This window comes from Bos mutus, chromosome 23 (assembly GCF_027580195.1).
Source record: "Bos mutus isolate GX-2022 chromosome 23, NWIPB_WYAK_1.1, whole genome shotgun sequence".
NCBI lineage: Eukaryota > Metazoa > Chordata > Mammalia > Artiodactyla > Bovidae > Bos > Bos mutus.
The window spans coordinates 39,552,881-39,575,462 of NC_091639.1; the positions used below are offsets into that span (position 1 = coordinate 39,552,881).

General features: G+C 42.5%; 1 protein-coding gene across 1 annotated transcript; it reads left to right on the forward strand.

Annotated features, from left to right (window-relative positions):
- Positions 1-550: 550 nt before the first annotated feature.
- On the forward strand, positions 551-19,764 carry PXT1 (peroxisomal testis enriched protein 1). The gene is made up of 3 exons (XM_070360973.1): positions 551-722; positions 11,933-12,063; positions 19,158-19,764. The coding sequence occupies exons 1-3, from the start codon at positions 551-553 to the stop codon at positions 19,260-19,262; spliced, it is 408 nt and encodes a 135-aa protein (XP_070217074.1). The 3' UTR covers positions 19,263-19,764.
- The last annotated feature ends 2,818 nt before the right edge of the window (positions 19,765-22,582 follow it).

Genomic DNA, 22,582 nt, shown 5'->3' on the forward strand with positions numbered 1-22,582 from the left:
ATTGGAAGAAAAGGGAGCAGTGTGCACAGAATAGCCTTCATTGGCATCTGCAGAGATGGACTGTGTGTATATGGAGTATTAAAGAGGGAATACAGGAGCCATTCTGGGGAGGAAATACACACACCCACATCCACACACACACACCCTGCAGTAGGTTGAAGAATATATTCCATCTCCAGTCTTCCCCACCTGTCTAGGTTTTTTAAATCTATTTTTCTTTTGGCTATACTATTAATAATTTGTCTCTCTTCTATGTGTACTAATTTAACACTGTTCCCTGGATGGAATGTAACTATTATGATGAGAAACTGCTGGGAGATGAGGATACAGGGTGATGTATCAGATCTAAAGAGTAAACAACATAGATGTTTACTTCAGTTAAAAAAAGAACTTACAGATCACCCTGTTCCATCTTCCACCCAAATGCAAAATCTTTTAATATATGGTATAAAGGCTGTTTGTGTTAAAATATCAGTATTCATTTATCATACCAAATATATACTGAGAAATGGGAGAAATCCTCTGAAAATATTTTTAACAGGAAAAAAACATGAAGAAGAAAAAACACGATGCCATTGTTTATGAACCTAAAGAACTTCTGAATCCCTCTCCCAATGTAACAAATTGTTGCAAATCACTGTGGGTGAAATACAGTTTTCAGAGTGCTTACATGACCCAACTTGTCAGCTCCCAGCCAGTTTCAGCCATGTCAAGGAAACCAGGTAAGATATTATTTGTATTAAGCTAAGTTAAATATTCTATTTAGCTTGTATTTTTCCTGGTACTGAAGATATAAAATTGGGCACTGGAGTATTTAAACATTAAGAAGTAGTGTAAAAAAAAAGAAGTAGTGTAAACCTATTCATCGAAGTTCTTACATAGTAAAAATCTAAAACTGACTTTGCTTCATGGTATAAATCTCCTAGTTTCTATGAGCTCTGAATCACTGATGTGACAACTAATTAAGATGATCCCAAATTCACTAAAATAAATCAAATTCATCTTTTAATAAAAATATACCTTTAAACTTGACCTGAAAATATCTGCATTGTTAAGGTAGAGAAAATTCAGTGTAGGTTCCTTCTTGATATTGTCAATATAGGAAAGAACATGAGGGAAAGATAAACTTGAAATTTTGTTTTTAAAAAATGTATGATTCCTAAATGTCCCAAAATGTTGGAAAATTAAAGTGCTATGTTTGGAAAAGCATTAAAGAATGTTAGAGTTAAATGCATGCGGTTTTAGACTTTTAGATTAAAAACATGCTAGACACCTGAAAGGATTTAAATTAATCTCAAACTATTTTCCACTTTAAAAGAATTACGTGCCACTAAGAAAGCAGAAATTTCAAGCATCCTAATGAGACTCTTGGAGAAGGCAATGGCACCCCACTCCAGTACTCTTGCCTGGAAAATCCCATGGACGGAGGAGCCTGGTAGGCTGCAGTCCATGGGGTCGCTAGGAGTCCGACCCGACTGAGCGACTTCACTTTCACGCATTGGAGAGGGAAATGGTAACCCACTCCAGTGTTCTTGCCTGGAGAATCCCAGGGACGGGGGAGCCTGGTGGGCTGTCATCTCTGGGGTCGCACAGAGTCGGACATGACTGAAGCGACTTAGCAGCAGCAATGAGACTCTGGCCGCCACATCAAATATGGTATTCATTTTCTAAAAAGAACTCAGTTGACCAAAATTTTGAATTTTCATCTGGACAGGTGTCAACAATGGTATCTCCAAACCTGAGACTGTGTCACCTATTATTACCTTATAGAACATACATTTCATTTTTCTAAGTTGAGATGTAACTCGTACCATAAAGTTCACACTTCTAAAGCACAAAATTCAGAAGCTTTTAGTATATTTACAAAGCTGTGCACTATTCTAGAACTTGTATTTTACTGCAAACCTTTTCCAGTGTTTTCACACTCACTATGGGGTCGCAAAGAGTCGGACACGACTGAGCGACTGAACTGAACTGATATTACTTAATCCTCACCGATCCTTATGAAACTGAGGTGCACTGTGGGTGGTTGCCACATTTACCCCAAAAGCTTTCCTAATTAGTTTCACCTCAAAAAAAGCAGAAGGGTGAAGAATTACTAATGCTACTAACAGTGACAGCCAACAGCCTAATCTGCATTTTTTTTTTTTTTTTTGCATAGAGTTCTCATTTTACTGCATGTGTAAAAATCTTTGTGTCTGGCAATTTTTGTCTGGTGCGCCAATAGTGCATGCCACGGCCGCGGGTTACCGCTCTGTCAGAGGCGGTAGCGGCCAGAAGCCGCGCCCCACCCCCACTCCCATTTCCTTCCCTCACAGGCTCAGCAAGAAGCATCGTGTTTCTCCCCTTTTATCGCTGAAGGAATGGGGATGCGCAGACTGAAGGGGGCAGTGTGAGGGACACTGAGTTATTTATGACGTCGAGAACGCTAAAGCCAGGGTCACTGGAGGGGCCTGGTGGTGTACCCCGGATACCTGTTCTCCCTCCCTCGCAATCGGATTTGAAGCAGGTAGCGAACAAGTTCGCCTGGAAAATCCCACGGACGGAGGAGCCTGGTAGGCTGCAGTCCATGGGGTCGCTAAGAGTCGGACACGACTGAGCGACTTCACTTTCACGCATTGGAGAAGGAAATGGCAACCCACTCCAGCGTTCTTGCCTGGAGAATCCCAGGGACGAGGGAGCCTGATGGGCTGCCGTCTATGGGGTCGCACAGAGTCGGACACGACTGACCTGACTTAGTAGTAGTAGCGAACAACGAGCGCCACCCCCTGCGCCAGAGACCGCCTCTGGGCACAGCGCGCCATGTGCACTTCCCATTGGTCACAGACGCTCACGTGACCTCTACTGCCAGCCCCGCCCCAAGGGTTTTTCCGGCCTCCGACGGGGTCTGGGCAGCGCGTCTGAGGAGAACCCTGAACGCGCAGTCATCCAGGTCTGGTTGGTCGCGTGGAGGGAAGCTCTTCTGCTGGGAACTTGATTGGATGGATGGACGGATGACAGAGATAGATTAGATAGGTTAGATAAATTAGATACAGCGAACTGTTAATGAAGAAGCTGATTGAGAAGATCCCTTTCTCCTATTAGTGCTTTTGTCCCAGGTTGCAACACAGACTGAAAATGAAAATCACAAGCCATTGTTGGCTGGAAAATGACTGGTTGAAGCCCAAACTTATCTCTGTTACTTTGGGGCTATTCTCTTGATGAAAGTGAAAGAGGAGAGTGAAAAAGCTGGCTTAAAACTCAACATTCAGAAAACTAAGATCATCGCATCTGGTCCCATTACTTCCTGGCAAATAGATGGGGAAACAATGGAAACAGTGAGAAACTTTATTTGGGGGGGCTCCAAAATCACTGCAGATGGTGACTGCAGCTATGAAAGTAAAAGACGCTTGCTCCTTGGAAGAAAAGCTATGACCAACCTAGACAGCATATCAAAAAGCGGAGACATTATTTTTCTGACAAAGGTCTGTCTAGTCAAAGCTACGGTATGGATGTGAGAGTTGGACTATAAAGAAAGCTGAGCACCGAAGATTTGATGTTTTTGAACTGTGGTGTTGGGGAAGACTCTTGAGAGTCCCTTGGATTGCAAGGAGATCAAACCAGTCAATCCTAAAGGAAATCAGTCCTGAATAGTCATTGGAAGGACTGATGCTGCAACTCCAATACTTTGGCCACCTGATGCAAAGAACTGACTCCTTGGAAAAGACCCTGATGCTGGGAAAGATTGCAGGCAGGAGGAGAAGGGGACGAGAGAGGATGCGATGGTTGGATGGCAACATCAACTAGATGGACATGAGTTTGGGCAAGCTCCAGGAGTTGGTGATGGACAGGGAAGCCTGGCCATGCTGCAGTCCATGGGGTCGCAAAGAGCTAGACACGACTGAGCAGCTGAACTGAACACTAGCCATATGAACATATCTGTTTGGTGCTGGGGTCGGGGGGAACCCATAGTATTTGTATGGAGAATGTGTGTGTGTGTGTGCACACACACACCTGTGCTCAGTTGTGTCCAACTCTTTGCGACCCCGACTATAGCCCACCATGCTCCTCTGTCCATGGGGTTTTTCCAGGCAATAATACTGGAATAGGTAGGTTGCCATTTCCTCCTCTAGGGGATCTTCCCAGCCCAGGGATTGAACCTGAATCTCTTGGTTCTCCTGCATTGTCAGGATTCTTTATCACTAGCACCACCTAGGAAGCCCATGTAGAACTAAAAGACACTTAGAAAAGTTGAGGAGGTGGGTAGGATTTGGAGAAGTCCAGAGCAACCGTCCTGATACGTCGTTTAAGATAAATTAGACACTCTTGGGAAAACAAAAATGATTAAAAGTGGAAAGAAGCCCTGTCCACCTCTAAAAATGTAAAAAGTATTGCTAGGAAAAGTGTGTGTGCTCAGTCATGTCCAACTCTTTGTGACCTGTGGACTACAGCTGGCCGGGCTCCCCTGTCCATGGGATTTTCCAGGCAAGAATACTGGAGTGGGTTGCCATTTCCTTCTCTATTGATAGGAAAGGGCAGACATATATATACACACACACAGAAAAATTTCCTGGCATCTGGACTCTGCACTTCTGTACAGGACTCTGCACTTCCCAATGCAAGAAGCCTGGGTTCAATCCCTGGTCGGAGAACTGAGATCTCACAAGGTGTGGGGTGTAGCCGAAAAAGAATCTGTCAGCAATGAAAGAGACCCAGGTTCAACCCCTGGGTCAGGAAGATTCTCCAGAGAAGGGAATGGCAACCCACTTCAGTATTCTTGCCTGGAGAATACCATGGACAGAAGAACCTGGCGATCTAAAGTCCATGGGGTTACAAAGAGTCGGACACAACTGAGCAACTAACACAGAGACACTCATAGATACATAGGTAGGTGTAAATGGGATATATTAATTGTAGAAGTCAGAAGAGGGTCCAGTTTTCAGCTTCTTTCTGCTTCTAAGATTGCTTGTATTACAGAAAGGGGGGCCCTCCAGGGTCCCCCTTCCTGCACCACTTGGGTGTTCATTATATATATATATATTTTTTTACTCTCTAGTTGTGGTGCATGGGTTTCCGGTTGCAGTGCCTGCTTCTTGTTGCCAAGCATGGGCTCCAGGGCACAAGGGCTCAGTAGTTGTGGTGCATGGGTTTAGTTGCTCCATGGCATGTCAGATCTTCGTTCCCAGAGTAGGGATCAACCCTCGACCCCTGCACTGGCAGACATATTCTTAACCACTGGACCACCAGGAAAGTCCCTTGGATGCTCATTTTTGCTTTTTTTTTTTGGTGCTCCTAAGGCTCACCATCTGTCTCTTTCCTCCTCTAGATGGACACATTGACTTTTTTTATTCATTAAAAAAAAATACTATTTTAGGCACTGTATTACATACTCAGCTGACAATGGTGAACAAAAACAGCAACAGCCCCTTCCTTCCTGGCACTGATGGTCAGGTAAAGAAGGCAGACAGCAGTCAATCACATGTACCAATGTTAAATGTAATGTGATAGGGTGCTAAGAGGTCCAGATGCTATAATGGGGCTTCGACCTAGGAGGGAGGTTAGAGAAGGCTTCCCTGGAGATGTAACCCTGGACTGAGACCTGAGCGGGTTAAGGAGGGTGCAAGTTGCAGGCAGAGGGAATGGCTTGGGCAAGGGAGAGCTAGTAGCCTCTCCCCTTCTGATGACTGCTCATCTCACCCATTTCCACTAAACATACACTGATCTTGCCTCTAAGTTCTCAGAAAATACTCTTTTCTTTTAATTCTAAGTTCTTAGGGAGTAACGGTAACCCATAATTACTGATATAGACAATGTGTATCCAATAGGTAAGTATGCTGATACACACATCTAATACGCAGTATCATCTCTGTTATTTCAGGCTTCCCAGATGGCACTAGTGGTAAAGAACACACCTGCCAATGCAGGAGACTCAAGAGACGTGGGTTTGATCCCTGGGTCAGGAAGATCCCCTGGAGGAGGAAATGGCAACCCACTCCAGTATCCACACCTGGAAAATCCAATGGACAGAGGAGCCTAGCAGGTTACAGTCCATGGGGTCAAAAAGAGTTGGACATGACTGAGCACACACGCATTTGCCATGCTGCAAGTGTTTCACCAGTAATTGTTCAGACATGCACGAAATACAAATAGTTGTTATGTTGAGTTCCAGAATACAAAACACACTTCTTGCTTTGAGCACAATCTTCTGTTGTGTACTATCTCTAGGTCCTTCCTTCTCTGCCCCTTTGTCTACCCAGCTGAAATACCCAAGGCTTATTAGCATTCTTTTCTTTTTCTTTTTTTTTAAGTCGCTCAGTCGTGTCCAACTCTGCGACCCCATGGACCGTAGCCTATCAGGGTCCTCCGTCCATGGGATTTTTCAGGCAAGAGTGCTGGAGTGGATTGCCATTTCCTTCTCCATTTATTAGCATTCTTATAGCTCCATGTCTCCCAATGTCCATTACTGGAACTTACCCAACTTGTATTCCATCTTCATACTGCAGATACTGGATTTTGTACTTCCCAGGTGACAGTCAGTTAAAATGATAGTTGCAAATCATCATGCTTTTGATTGGCACAGGTAGGGCTGGCCCTAAACCCATTTTTAAGTTGATGATACTCATTTTGAAGGTCTCCCCACTCAGTTGCCCTTTCTCCTCTCCACATGTTATGTTACAAAGGTAAAAGGTTATGCAAATACCCTTCACATTCTCTTAAGGCTCTGGGATTCAGGAGTGGTCACTACCACCAATCAAGTTCGTAGGTACTGAAGTGATTTTCCCTGAGAATAAACATCTCCAAGTAATGAAATAGTGGATTAAAGCTGTGATTGCTTAAATCAGGCTGAGTGCCATCAAAAAAAGTTGATCAGTTGGTCTAAGAAAGAAATGGAAATTTTATTTTGAGCCAAATTGAAGATTATAACCCCGGAATAGCCTCTCAGAAAACTCTGAGAACTGTTCTGTCCATTAAAGGTCAAAGCACAGTTACATATGTTTTTGAGACATTATGCTGTACATTAAATGATGGATTGTTGACAGTTTACATAATCCAGATCTGCAAGTAGTGGGTCATGAAAGTGAAAGTTGCTCAGTCGAATCCAACTCTTTTCGACCCTATTCCTTTCCAGCGGATCTTCCTGACCCAGGAATCTAACTGGGGTCTCCTGCATTGCGATGGCACCCCACTCCAGTACTCTGGCCTGGCAAATCCCATGGATGGAGGAGCCTAGTAGGCTGCAGTCCATGGGGTCGCTGAGAGTCGGACATGACTGAGCGACTTCCCTTTCACTTTTCACTTTCATGCATTGGAGAAGGAAATGGCAACCCACTCCAGTGTTCTTGCCTGGAGAATCCCAGAGACAGGGGAGTCTGGTGGGCTGCCATCTATGGGGTCACACAGAATCGGACACGACTGAAGTGACTTAGCAGCAGCAGCAGCATTGCAGGCAGATTCTTTACCAACTGAGCTATCAGGAAAGCTTAAAGCCTTAAAGGAAAGCTTTAAACTTAAGCCACATCTTAATTGGCTTCTTATTTATACCATAAACTTTCTGTATTACCTTTGTTTTCTGGACTTTCTCACTGCCTCTCCTCCACTGCTCACACAATTTGTAATTATGATATCTTCAAGTTTCCCAAATTTTCAATCATGCTATGTTTTCAATCAAATCTCCCTTTCCTTGGGGACTTCCCTTCTAGAGTTGTTCTCTTGTTCCAATCTCATCACTATCTGGGCCTGTCATCCTGGGACTTCCCTTCCCAGCGTTGGATCCACCTTTTGCTGATTTTTTTTTCCCCCTTGATTTAGTCATACTTTGTTTCACTGGAAAACCTCCTCAAGAGGCTTCCTAAGAAATTGTTTATGGGAGAACAACTTCCTGAGTCCTTGCATGTCTGCAAATGTCTTTATTCACCTCTCACAAATTATCGAGAATTAGGTAGGCAGAAACTTCTAGGTTGAAAAGAATTTTTAATAAAATCCTCGAGGGTGGGAATTCCCTGGTGGTTGTGGTTAGGACTTGATGCTTTCACTGCCAAGGGCCAGGGTTCAACCTCTCTGGTCGGGGAACTAAGATCTTGCAAAGCATGTGGCATGACCAAAAAAAAAAATTCTTGAGGGTATTAATTCTACTATATTCTAGAATCCATTACTGATGGGAAGTCAGTCATCAAACTAACCCATGTTTCTCTTTGGAGATCTTTAGCATCTTTAGCCAAAATGACATCTTTTGAAATGTCAGTATGGTCCAGAGGTGAGGATTTTATTTCCCCTTTTGTTGTCCTGAGAATTTGGTGGGGCTTTTTTCTTGGTGAGATGTTCTAATCTGAAGTTTGTACTGGGAAGCTGTCATATGCTGTTTAACAATTTTCCTCCTCTGTTTCTGTGACTCTTACTAATCCGGTGCTGGTCTTTCCAGATTGGTTCTGTATATCACCTATCTTATCTCGCCTATTTAAAAATTCTGATTTTTTTTTCTGAGTGATTTTCTTTTCTCAGACGGTCAATTGTATTTTTAATTTTAGCAATCATATTTTTAAAAACTGAAAGATTTTGTTGTAGGTTTAATCTTTTTTCACAGCATTTTCTTTTGTTTCCTAAATGTAATATTTTCTTTCTTTTTTTTAATAAAGATTTTTGTTGATGTGGACCATTTTTTTAAAGTCTTTATTGAATTTGTTACAATATTGCTTCTGTTTTTATGTTTTGTTTTTTTGGCCACAGGCCTGTGGGATCCTAGTTCCCTGACCAGGGATCAAACCCACAACCCCTGGGGAAGGTGAATCCTAATCACTGGATCGCCAGGGAAGTCGCTAAATGTAATATTTTCTTAAATCACTCTAAAGATATACATTAGAACTTGCAAACATTCTCTTCTGTTTCCTGAATTACACCTGTTTTCTTCAGGATCACTATTTTGTTTGTTTATCTGGTATTTCTCTTTCAATTATTGTTCTTCTCAGTTGCCTGGTGATCTTCTGTTATTAAAAAAAAAATACTGACCGGTTAACTCGTGTGGGTTTTTTCTGCTGTTATGTGAGGACTGTTTTCCCAGTTGGTGGCAGTAGCTAACACTTACATAGTATTTGGGCTTCTCTGATAGCTCAGCTGGTAAAGAATCTGCCTGCAATGCCAGAGACCCCTGTTCTATTCCTTGGTTGGGAAGATCCGCTGGAGAAGGGATAAGCTACCTACTCCAGTATTCTTGGGCTTCCCTGATGGCTCAGCTGGTAAAGAATCCGCCTGTAATGCGGGAGACCTGGGTTCAATCTCTGGGTTGGGAAGATCCCCCTGGAGAAGGGAAAGGCTACCCACTCCAGTATTCTGGCCTGGAGAATTCCATGGACAGAGGAGCCTGTCGGGCTACAGTTCATGGGGTCTGTATTGGACATGACTGAGCAACTTTCACTCACTCATATAGCATTTATCCATGTTCCAGGTGTGGTCCTGCACAGGTTAAATGTATTAATTCACTTAATCATTTCAACAACCCCTCTACAAGGTAGTTACTATAGTATCTTATTAAGTTTGTGCTGTGTGCTCAGTCGTATCTGACTCTGCAACCCTATGGACCGTATCCCACCAGGCTCCTCTGTCCATGGAATTCTCCAGGCAGGAATGCTGGAGTGGGTTGCCATTTCCTTCTCCGCTCATTAAGTTTAATATTCCATCAATTGTAAAATGTACTACAATTTTGTTTCCTACTAAGAAAATAAACAATCTGTTGGAATATGACATGCCATAGACTATAAAACACATTCTCTTTTGGAGGCATTATAAAATCTTAGAATTGATAAAATAATATATCACCATTCCCATTTTACAATTGAAGAAACGAAGGCATAGAGAGATTAAATAACTTTCCCAGGTTACACAGTTTTTTCTATAAATTTTACATTTGAACCCAAATGATTTGGCTTCGGAATCTTAGCACGATGCCTCACTGCTTCCCAGGGCTCCTCACTGAATGGGGACTCAAATAGGGGGTCTGAACTGGGAGAGTTTTAGGGCGGTGAGTTAGGGGAGCTGACGTTTTGGCCCCAGATCCCTCAAATGCCAGAACAAGGAGACCTTTGACCTGAGGCACCAATATTCATAAAGAAGTTTTAGCTCTCTCCACAAGATTTGTTCTCGTGTTAGGGAAGACTGGTCTGGATTTTTCACCTGAAATCTGATGGGTCCAGTGGGCTGGGGTTGCCAAGGGTACCAAGTGGGACAGTAGATCCTCCTCAGAATTCTAGTCAACGGCATGTTCCCCTTTCCCAGCTTCCGGGTCCTGGTGAGTGAAGGGGCTTCCTATCATGGGTTCTTGGCACTTTCTGGCTCACTTGTCTATATCTTGTCTTCTCTTTCTGCCTTCTAGAAACATGTATAGATCTCTCATCTGCTGTTGACTCTGCTTCCCATTCTTTTCACTGTGGCAGTTTTACTCTTTTTTATACTTTCATTTTGGTGAGGTCTTGGGAGGGACTAGGAGAAACGGAAAGGTCAATGCTTGTGCTCAGTCTTAAATCAGAAGGCCTTAGATATCTCTTTTTTATCAAATAAAATCAAGATTATAAAAAGATGATCACCGTCTGAGACAATAAAATATTCACATTATAGCTGGCAGTGGAAAAGCACTTACAAAACCTTAAAGTCCTATTCGTTTAAAAGTTTTCCTAAGTGCAATGGAAAGAACCTTTTGTATGTTGATACATTTTTTTAAAGTCCCAATACATTGAGGCTTGTTATTTGCTTTATGAAGGAGTTATTCTTTTGAAAAGATTAACAATGAGATTTTTCCAAATTCCCCACTAGGTCATTTAGATGACAGTTTTATTTTTAGAATTCTATGTGGATATGTATATATCCACACAATTTTCAGCATAAAGTGAGATAATTTTTCCTTTTCGATATTAAAAATTCAGTATTGGAATATAATAGAGCACTTGAAATGTGGCCAGTGCAATCAAGGAACTGAATTTTAAGTTTTATTTAATTTTAATTAAGTTTTAAAAACTGATACTTGACTTAGTTGTTGGAAAAGTTTTAGGTATGTGTGGAACAACTTGGATATATATAAATTTACTTTTTAATTGTAAACTTCATGAAATCTAAATACAAATCAACACTTCATGAAATAAAATACAAGGTTTTCCAATGAAATTAGTTAATATCTGGATTGAGATGTGTTGTAAGTATAAAATAAACACTGGAGTTTGAAAGCTTAAATAAAAAAGTGCAAAACATACCACTAATAATTTTATATTGATTATATGTTATGATACTTTGGATGTGAGAGTTGGACTATAAAGAAAGCTGAGCACTGAAGAATTGATGCTTTTGAACTGTGGTGTTGGAGAAAACTCTTGAGAGTCCCTTGGACTGCAAGGAGATCCAACCAGTCCATCCTAAAGGAGATCAGTCCTGGGTGTTCATTGGAAGGACTGATGTTGAAGCTGCAACTCCAATACTTTGGCCACCTGATGCGAAGAGCTGACTCATTTGAAGAGACCCCTGATGCTGGGAAAGATTGAGGGCAGGAGGAGAAGGACGACAGAGGATGAGATGGTTGGATGGCATCACCGACTCAATGGACATGGGTTTGGGTGGACTCCAGGAGTTGGTGATGGAGGGGGAGGCCTGGTGTGTTGCAGTTCATGGGATTGCAAAGAGTCGGACATGACTGAGCGACTGACCTGAACTGAACTTTGGATATACTGTCTTAAGTAAAATACATTACTAAAATTATTTTTTACTTGATTTTACCACTAGAAAAATTAAAATTTATATATAGCTTGAATTATATTTCTACTGGACAGAGCTATTTATTCCAGTGCAAGGCTTTGCTTTCAATAATCACTATGATGATGGGATTTCATTCCTCTCGTTGTCTAAGCCAGTTTTAAGTGACTAGTGGTGAGTGATAGTTAATGCAATTATCTCTTTGAACTCTTTTCTATCAATGTAGATTACAATCCACCTTCTCAGCCCAAGGAGGATAGTATTGGCCAGAACCATCACCAGGAGGAAATACGTCACAAGTTGGCCGTGCGCCTGAGAAACATTGGGGACAGCATTGAGCAGAGAATGGTGCAAGAGGTGAGACTTAAATTTCCCCAGCAAAGGCCTACCTGGAAAGAGCAAACAGAACAATGGCTGCCAAGTAGCTGGAATGCCCAGGAATTAGCAGAACACATGGGTTAATAATGTCCAGATTACCAAGCATTAGATCTGAAAATTGAGAACCTGAGCCAATGCCAGTATTTGATCTCACATTTGCCTCACGAAAAACTGGTCCACGGACCAGCGGCATCCGCATTATTTGGCAGCTGACCAGATGTGCAAAATCTCGAACCCCAGCCCACAGCTCTGGCATCAGAATTTACCATTTTGCACACACCCTTGGGGATCTGAGTTATAAATGTGAGAAACTTTGCTTCACACTCTCAAACTAGGATGCATGTGAGGATCACCTGTCGAGTTTTAAGAACTATAGATGCTGGGCCCTACCTTGAGAGATGAGTCCAAGTGAATGTAATGCTCCATCGTGGAGGAGAACCTTTGACTTAGATTGTGGTTATCCTCCTTGAACCAACCCAGGTTCTGCTCTAAGCCCAGCTCTCCCTGATTTCTTTGTTTCTCCTGATTATTATAAGAAGTAATAAGGGAAAACATAAAGATTACTCTTTTAAATTCTGTGAAAGTGTTAGTCGCTCAGTCATGTCCGACTCTTTGTGATCCCATGGACTGTAGTCAGCCAGGTTCCTCTGTCCATGGAATTCTCCAGGTAAGAATACTGGAGTGGGTAGCTGTTCCCTTCTCGAGGGGATCTCCCTGACCCAGGGATCAAACCCCAGTCTCCTGCACTGCAGGAAGATTCTTTACCAGCTGGGTCACCAGGGAAGCCCAAATCTTAGGCACGATGAAATCCACAGCCAACTTAGTTTTCCTCCAGAACAACCTGTAACTGGCAGCAGCAGGAGAATAACCATGTGGGGCTCTGTGCTAGGACAGGTGGCTGACCCTTAGAGCCCAACTTCTTGCCCTTAAATTCATCACAGGACAAGTACCTGCAGCGATTTCTTGTTTATCCCTGCTGCTGCCATCATGCTGACTTCAGGGAGTGCCAGGCCCCTTTCTATGCTCTGGTTCAAATGTGGCAGTACTCAGCCATCCCCCTCAAATAAGACATTCCTGGAGACAAAACAAGAACAGAAGGTCCCAACAATAACGTTACTAAAAGTGACAAGGAAACAATCACATAAAATACTGATAGACCGATTATGCAAATATTTATTGAGTACCTACTATGTGCCAGTCCCAGGTATTGACAGACCAAGTTCACTCAAACAAGTATTTATTGAGTGCTTCCCATATGCCAGACTCAGTTCCAGGCAGAGAGCAGGGCGGAAGATGAGCCTACTCTCATAGGGCTCATAGGAGCGGGACAAACTGAAGTCATGACTAGACTGCTGTGGGTACTGAGTGATGGAGATGACCCTGCATGGGCCGTCAGGAAAGGCTTCTCTGAGGAGGTGATGTTTGAGCAGAGACTGGAAGTGAGCCAGGGGAATACCTGGGGAGAGAGTGTTCCAGACAGAGGGAACCGGGAGTGCCAAGCCCTTGGCATAGAAGCAGGCGTAAGGAACAGCAGGGAGGCCAGAATGGCTGAGCGCGTGGGTGTGAGGTCCAGGGGCTGGCCTCTGTCTTAGGAGTGGTGGTAAAAGGTTTTTGGGTTTCACCCTAAGTGTTTATAAGAGAAACTTCTTCAGAGGGAGAGTAGAAGAGTGCCATGTTCTGATTTATATTTAGAATGAAGCCAGTAGACTGTTCTGAACACTGAGTGAGATAATTTGATGGAAAATGATCAGTACATGTTATCAAAGCCAACAACTTACTTTGTTTTTGGCCTTATTTGGGTTGAACACTTCTTGGCCGCGTATCATGTATTACAGAGTGCTCTTCCTCCGATGCTTCAGTTCCCTCTGCAGTTTTCACTGATGACTGTGCTTTATGCATTACAGGCAAGTCCTTAGTTCAACTTTCCTGCTTCTTTATCAGCTAGCACTCTGAATACTCCTGCTTCCTTCTAATGTTTTCTCTGGAGAGAGCAGAGTAGGAAAAATCACAACCACCTATTTTCTACATTTATCTCAACCCAATCAGGGAGTCACTTCTCTATGTCACCTCCACTTCCATTTTCCTTTTCTTCCTTTCCCTTACCTTTTTTTTTTTTGTAATGATTTTTTCCCCTTACCTTTTAAGCTGTAATTTACTTATGTCTTAAATTTACCTCTGCAACTTAATAAATTAACCTTTTTTTCTTTAAAAAAAAACTTTATTGAGAAAATTCACATCATACAATTCATCCATTTAAACAGTATAAGTGGCTTTATGTTTATTCACAGAGTTGTACAGCCATCATCACAATCAATTTTAGAACAGTTTCATCACCCCAGTAAGACACTCCAAACCCAATAGTAGTCCCTTCTTATCTCCTCCCATTTTCCTTCCAGCCCCACCAATCTACGTTCTGTTTCTCTGGATTTGCCTATTCTGAAATTTCATATAAGGGGACTAATATAGTATGTGGTCTTTATGTCTGACTTCTTTCACGTCAGTTCAGTTCAGTCGCTCATTCATGTCCGACTCTTTGCGACCATGGACTGCAGCAGGCCAGGCCACAACTCCCGGAGCTTGCTCAAACTCACATCCATTGAGGCAGTGATGCCATCCAATCATCTCATCCTCTGTCGTCCCCTTCTCACTTAACACAATGTTTTTTTCAAGGTTCATCCATGTTGTAGCATGAATCAATGCTTCATTTTATTGATGAATAATATTCCATTGTATGTATATATATCACTTTGTTTATTCATCAGCTGATGAACGTTGGGGTTGTTTCCACTTTTTGACTGTTATAAATAATGATGCTACGGACATCTGTGTGGGGGTCTTTGTGTAGATGAGTGTTTTCAGTTTTTTTGAGAACATGCATAGGAGTGGAATTGCTGAGTCATATGACAACTTTAACTTTTTGAGAAACTTCCAGACTGTTTTCCAAAGTGGCTGTACTATTTTACATTGTGGCCCACCAGCAAGGTATCAGGGATCCTGTTTTTCCACATTCTTGTCAAAAATGAGTTAACTATCTCTTTGATTATAGCCAGCCCAGCGGGTGTGAAGAAGAGTCATATTGTGAGTTTGATTTTCACTTCCCTGAAACTTAATGTCATCCGCATATCTGAGGTTACTGATATTTCTCCCTGCAATCTTGATTCCAGTTTGTGTTTCTTCTAGTCCAGCGTTTCTCATGATGTACTCTGCATAGAAGTTAAATAAACATGGTGACAATATACAGCCTTGATGAACTCCTTTTCCTATTTGGAACCAGTCTGTTGTTCCATGTCCAGTACTAACTGTTGCTTCCTGACCTGCGTACAAATTTCTCAAGAGGCAGATCAGGTGGTCTGGTATTCCCATGGCAGAAAGTGAAGAGGAACTCAAAAGCCTCTTGATGAAAGTGAAAGTGGAGAGTGAAAAAGTTGGCTTAAAGCTCAACATTCAGAAAACGAAGATCATGGCATCCCGTCCCACCACTTCATGGGAAATAGATGGGGAAACAGTGGAAACAGTGTCAGACTTTATTTTTCTGGGCTCCAAAATCACTATAGATGGTGATTGCAGCCATGAAATTAAAAGACGCTTACTCCTTGGAAGGAAAGTTATGACCAACCTAGATAGCATATTCAAAAGCAGAGACATTACTTTGCCAACAAAGGTCCATCTAGTCAAGGCTATGGTTTTTCCTGTGGTCATGTATGGATGTGAGAGTTGGACTGTGAAGAAGGCTAAGCGCTGAAGAATTGCTGCTTTTGAACTGTGGTGTTGGAGAAGACTCTTGAGAGTCCCTTGGACTGCAAGGAGATCCAACCAGTCCATTGTGAAGGAGATCAGCCCTGGGATTTCTTTGGAAGGAATGATGCTGAAGCTGAAACTTTGGCCATCTCACGTGAAGAGTTGACTCATTGGAAAAGACTCTGATGGTGGGAGGGATTGGGGGCAGGAGGAGAAGGGGACAACAGAGGATGAGATGGCTGGATGGCATCATTGACTCGATGGACGTGAGTCTCAGTGAACTCCGGGAGTTGGTGATGGACAGGGAGGCCTGGCGTGCTGCGATTCATGGGGTCGAAAAGAGTCGGACACGACTGAGTGATCTGATCTGATCTGATAGTTAATGTTGTGCATCTTTTCAGGTACTTATTGGTTATTTGTATAAATCTCTGGAGAAATGTCTATTCAGGTTCTTCATTTTAAAATTCGGTTGTCTTTTAATTACTGAGTTGCAGGAGCTCTTTATATGGGCCTACCAAGTGGCACTAATGGTAAAGAACCCACTTGCCAACGCAGGAGACGTCAGAGATGTGGGTTTGATCTCTGGGTCAGGAAGATGCCCTGGAGGAGGTCATGGCAACCCACTCCAGTGTTCTTGCTGAGAATCCCATGGACAGAGGGGCCTGGAGTCCTATGGCCCATAGGGTCACAGAGGCTTCAGTCGTGACTGAAGCGACTTAGCACAGCGCAGCAGCACAGTTCTCTATATATGCTGAATATAAGTCCCTTATCAGATATGTTATTTGCAAATATTTTCTCCCATTCTGGAGGTTGTCTTTCATCTTGACAGTGTTCTTTGAAGTGCAAAAGTTTTAAATTTGATGAATTTCAGCTTACCTATTTTTCTTTTGTTGCTAGTGCTTTTGGGTCATATCTAAGAAATCATCATGAAGATTTATGCCTATGTTTTCTTTCAAGAGCTTTAGACTTTTAGCTCTTAAATTTAGGTCTTTGACTCATTTGGAGCTAATTTTTATATATGGTATGAGTTATAAGTTCATCTTCATTCTTTTGCATATGGGTATTAAGTTGTCATAGCACATCTGTTGAACAGAGTACTCTTTTCCTACTGAATTGCCTTGGCACCCTTGTCCAAAATCAACTGACTATAAATTTGGGGTTTATTTCTGAACTCTCAATTCTATTCCATTGATCTATGTCTATACTTATACCTGCCCTAGCTTTTCTTGCAGTGTTTTACAAAGCTGGCTTTGACCTACACTTTTAAAGTAGTCTTTCTTGTATTGCAAAATTGTCTTTTAGAGCACTTCAAATAGACCATAGACTATTTTTTAAATAATTTTTAAAATTCCTCTTCAGTTTGACTCTAAAATGCTAAAAGGCTTTACTCTGCTGCTTCCAGGCTTAACTCAAGTAACTTCAACAAAATTTTGAATCTGGCATGGTATATTTCTTTCATATGCAATCATTTATTCACATTTTGTACTTTGTTTAATCAAGTGGTCTCATTGATTCTCCAGATGCCTTCCTGCTTTTGATGTATTTAAAGAAACTTTGATTCTTGCTCTTGGAACTCCCTGGCAAGGAGCTCACCAAGGTGCATTTTTATCTGCTGAATTGATTGTCCTCAAGCTATCACATAGCTTGACTTCTTATTATTTTCACTTAAGCAAGTGTTTGGTGTTTTCAAATAGGCCTTGATTCTCAACCTATTTTGCCATCTAGTTTTGAGGGGTTTTGTTTCAAGGACCTGTTTTTTTCTAATCTGGGGCATGTAATTTTCCTAGCTATAAAGTATGTATTAAAACAGTCTTTCTATGCTTTTAGGATCTTAAAGTGCCTTTGAAATTTTTCTCCATAGACTCTATCCTGGGTCCTAGAAGCTGCCCCCTCCCTGTCCCTACAGGCCGAGGAGTGGCAATGCCTCTGCTGTTACACCACCCTTATGCCTCCTCCCCCTACTTTTGTAAAGTGTCTTCATCCGACCCTGTATTATCCTAATTTGAGTGTTATCTGTTTTCTCTGGGACCCTGACAGTAATGTATAAGAAATTTCTTAAGATTGTTAGAAGGACAGGTGGGAAATGAACATTTACTAAACATTTTCTTTCAGGCACTCTGAGATACTCTTATTTGTTTCATTTAATTTTCCAAATAACTCTATGAATTAGTGGAATCGGTATTTCAGGAGAAGCATTTGGGGTTCAGCAAGATTAGATAACCTATCCAAGGTTACTCAGCAATTAAGTGGCAAAACTGGAATTTAAATATATGCGCATCTGACTCAGTGCTCTATACATTTTCTTGTCTGCTTTGCTGGAAAGAAATTCAATTTTTCTTTTTTTAATTAAAATTTTTAAAATTTTTTGGCCATGCCACGTGGCATGTGGGATCTTAGTTCCCTGAGTAGGGATTGAACCTGCGCCCCCTGCAGTGGAAGCACAGAGTCTTAATCACTGAACCACTGGACCACTGTCAAAGTCGCTCAAATTTTTAAATTGATATCAATTATAAAAGGGAAAAACAAGTTCTTTCATGGTTTCCAGTTACAGTGGTATTTACTTATGGGCTTCCCTGGTGGCTCAGCAGTAAAGAATCTGCCTGCAACGTAGGAAATGCAGGAGATGCAGGTTTGATCCCTAGGTCAGGAAGATCCCCTGGAGGAGGGGATATGGCAACCCACTCCAGTATTCTTGTCAGGAAAATCCCACAGACAGAGGAGCCAGTGGGCTACAGTCCACGGGGCTGCAAGAGTCAGACACAACTGAAGCGACTGAGCACGCACCAGAAACCTGCTGAGGTCTTTGCTTCCAACCGTGCTCACACGCACCCCCTCTTCACCATCTAAAGTCCATTCTTCAACCCCAAAGCAGACTCCCTTGGTTCTTTGGGAGAACTAAGAAAGTGCTCTGGGAAGCCAGCTAAGCTAAGCTAAGTCACTTTAGTCGTGTCCAACTCTTAGCGACCCCATGGACTGCAGCCTACCAGGCTCCTCCATCCATGGGATTTTCCAGGCAAGAGTACTGGAGTGGGGTGCCATTGCCTTCTCCGTGGGAAGCCAGAGGAACAGGTTAATCAACCTGGAAAAGAGTGCCCAATTTGCTGATGGTGAAGATGGAAAAAATGTCCAGAGGAAAACTTCCCCAGGTTGTGTGGATGGCACGGACATCACGAACAGACCAAGATATTCTCCCACTCAGACACTTCACGGAGCAGCCCGAGAAGCGAGTCTGTAGCACTGACTGAATTAATACTAATACTGAATTTCTAACTTTGGATTATTTTATCGCCTTTTTAGAAAACTCACCCTCCCTTTCTTGCTCTCTTTTTAAACAGAACTTTCAGCAAGAAGGCAGAGCTATCCTGGCTCACTACGTCTTCGTTTTCTTTGGAGGAGTTCACATGCTGCTGCGCTTTCTCTGGAACAACCATTTGATGTAGAAGGAACGTAAGCGGCAGGCTCTGCTTTCCTTCTACCCTCTGAGAAAACATGAATCCCACCGGGGCAGATGCAAAGAAGACCCTTCTACTCCTCCTCTCCTTGTTACCCATCGCGGTTGCTTTTGTCTGGTTTGTTGAAGAACTGCGGACCCACTGGCCATTTGTCTGTTTATTGGTCAGCCAGCGATGAGACGTCTGTGACGGTCTCATGGTGGAGCCCAAGGAACTTAGAAGCCCAGGAGGCCTCACTGCTTAGGAAACACCAGCACTGTGGATAGCCCCAGTGCTCCTTATAAGGAAGCCTTGGAAGGGAACCTCCCATGAGTGCCACTGAACCTCATTCCCAAACCAGAGGTCACAGAAATGGGTGCTTCCTCACTCTTGTTGCCCGTGTCCAGATCTGCAGCGACCCCTGCTTCTTTTTACCGCTCTGTCTACCTCATATTCCCTCCCTCCGCCCTCTGAGAAGCATGGCGAGTGTTAAGCAAGTTTGTTGTTATAAACTGCAAGTTCTGTTTGAGTTCTTTGTAGGAAAAGTGTTATTTTAGAAAGTTAGTAATTAAAAATGAAATAAATATGGTTATTTTATTGAGCATGAAACACCTGTGCATATTTCTTTTGTGAAAGAGGGATTCCCCTTGTTCCTGCTCATACGAGTTCATAATTTTGTAGTTTGATCATACACAGTGTCGTCTTTGTCCTTCCAAAGGGAAATGTTCCCATCTTTTTAAGTGTTTCAGGCAATGCCTATCATCACCTATGTTTTGGCTTCCCTAAAATATCTTCTTTATTTTTTAACTCTTTTGAGTATGTATTTATTCACTTATATGTTTAAAAAATCAAAACCATATAAGAACATTTACAATGAAAACACTTGCTCTTATTTACTTTCCTGAATTCTAGTTATAAGTTTGTTACATACCCTTCCAGAGTTTCTTTGTACAAATACCTGCCTGGAAGAAAAGCTATAACAAACCTAGGTCCGTACAGTCAAAGCTTTGGTTTTTTCCAGTAGTCATGTACAGATGTGAGAGTTGGACCATAAAGTAGGCTGAGCACTGAAGAACTGATGCTTTTCGAACTGTGGTGTTGGAAAAGACTCTTTAGAGTCCCTTGGACAGCAAGGAGATCAAATCAGTCAATCCTAGAGGAAATCAACCCTGAATATTCATTGGAAAGTCTGATGCTGAAGCTCTAATACTTTAGCCACCTGATGAGAAGAGATGACTCATTGGAAAAGACCCTAATTTGGGAAAGATTGAGGGCATGAGAAGGGGATGACAGAGGATGAGGTGGTTGGATGGCATCATTGACTCAATGGACATGAGTTTGACCAAACTCCGGGAGATAGTGGACAGGAAAGGCTGGTGTGCTGCAGTCCATGGGGTCTCAAAGAGTTGGACACGACTGAACGACTGAACAACAACAATATATATTCACACACAAAAGGTAGCATGTAATTCTCTGGTGGCTTAGATGGTAAAGAGTCTGCCTGAAATGTGGGAGACCTGGGTTTCATCCCTGGGTCAAGAAGATTCCCTGGAGAAGGACATGGCAACCCACTCCAGTATTCTTGCCTGGGAAATCCCATGGATGGAGGAGCCTGGCAGACTACAGTCCGTGGGGTTGCAAAGAGTTGGACATGACTGAGCGACTTCACATAATTAACAGACACTATTCTGTACCTTGATAGCATGGTGGTCAGGTACTCCTGGTCTTACAAATGTTAACTTATTTACTGTTCATAATAACATTAGAGGATAGGTATTATTATTATTAGCTCTATGGTAAGTCCCCTACATCCAAAATGAGTTCCATTTGGAGAGTGTGTTCCTAGGTCCAATTTGTTCGTAGTCCAGCAAAGTTAGCCTAGGTACTCAACTAACATGACTGGCCATCAGTTCAGTTCAGTCACTCAGTTGTGTGGGATTCTTTGTGACCCCATGGACTGCAGCACTCCAGGCTTCCCTGTCCATCACCAATTCCCCAAGCTTGCTCAAACCCATGTCCATCGAGTCGGTGAGGCCATCCAACCATCTCATCCTCTGCCGTCCCCTTCTCCTGCTGCTTTCAATCGTTGCCCGAGTCAGGGTCTTTTCCAGTGAGTCAGCTCTTCGTATCAGGTGGCCAAAGCATTGGAGCTTCCGCTTCAGCATCAGTTCTAATGAATATTCAGGGCTGCTTCCCTTGTGGTTCAGCTCGTAAAGAATTCACCTGCAATGCAGGAGACCTGGGGTTGATCCCTGGGTTGGGAAAATCCCCTGGAGAAGGGAAAGGCTATCCATTCCAGTATTCTGGCCTGGAGAATTCCTTGGACTGTATAGTCCATGGGGTCGCAAAGAGTTGGACACAACTGAGCGACTTTCACTTTTCCTTTAGAACTACCAGTTGGATCTCCTTGCAGTCCAAGGGACTCTCAAGAGTCTTCTCCAACACCACAGTTCAAAAGCATCAATTCTTTGGCACTTAGCTTTCTTTATAGTCCAACTCTCATATCCATACATGACTACTGGAAAAATTATAGCTTTGACTAGAGGGACCTTCGTCAGCAAAGTAATGTCTCTGCTTTTTAATACACTGTCTAGGTTCGTCATAGCTTTTCTTCCAAGGAGCAAGCATCTTTTAATTTCATGGCTGCAGTCACCATCTCCAGTGATTTTGAAGCCCCCCCAAATAAAGTCTCTAACTGTTTCCACTGTTTCCCCATCTATTTGCCATGAAGTGATGGGACTGGATGCCATGATCTTAGTTTTTTGAATGTTGAGTTTTAAGCCAACTCGTTCACTTTCATCAAGAGGCTCTTAAGTGCTTTTTTGCTTTCGGCCATATGATTGGTTATATAGTACTGTAATAGGTTTATAACATTTTTCACACAAATAATGCATGAAAACAAATACAAAAATAAAACATTTAAAATCTTACAAAACAGTACTTTGAAAAGTATGGGGACTTCCCTGATGGAGGAACAGCTAGATCCCATATGCCGCCAATTAAAAAGATCTCATATACTTCAATTAAAGATCCTGTGTGCTTCAACTAAGACCCAACACAGCCAAATAAATAAATATATTTTTTAAAAAGTCCAGTAGTACAGTACAACAGCTAGCATACAGGGCCTGTCATCGAGGGACTAGGCAACAAGAGTTACTGACTGGAGGAAGGAGGGAACATGGTAGATGGTAGAGCTGAAGGATGGTCAGCCATAAGAGATGGACAGCAAACTGCACTTTCACTCACACCTGACGCTGATGGCACAAGTTCTAGTTCCTTGCTGGAATAAGATGCACATTCGCATCTTTGAAAGTTCATATGTAAGGGAC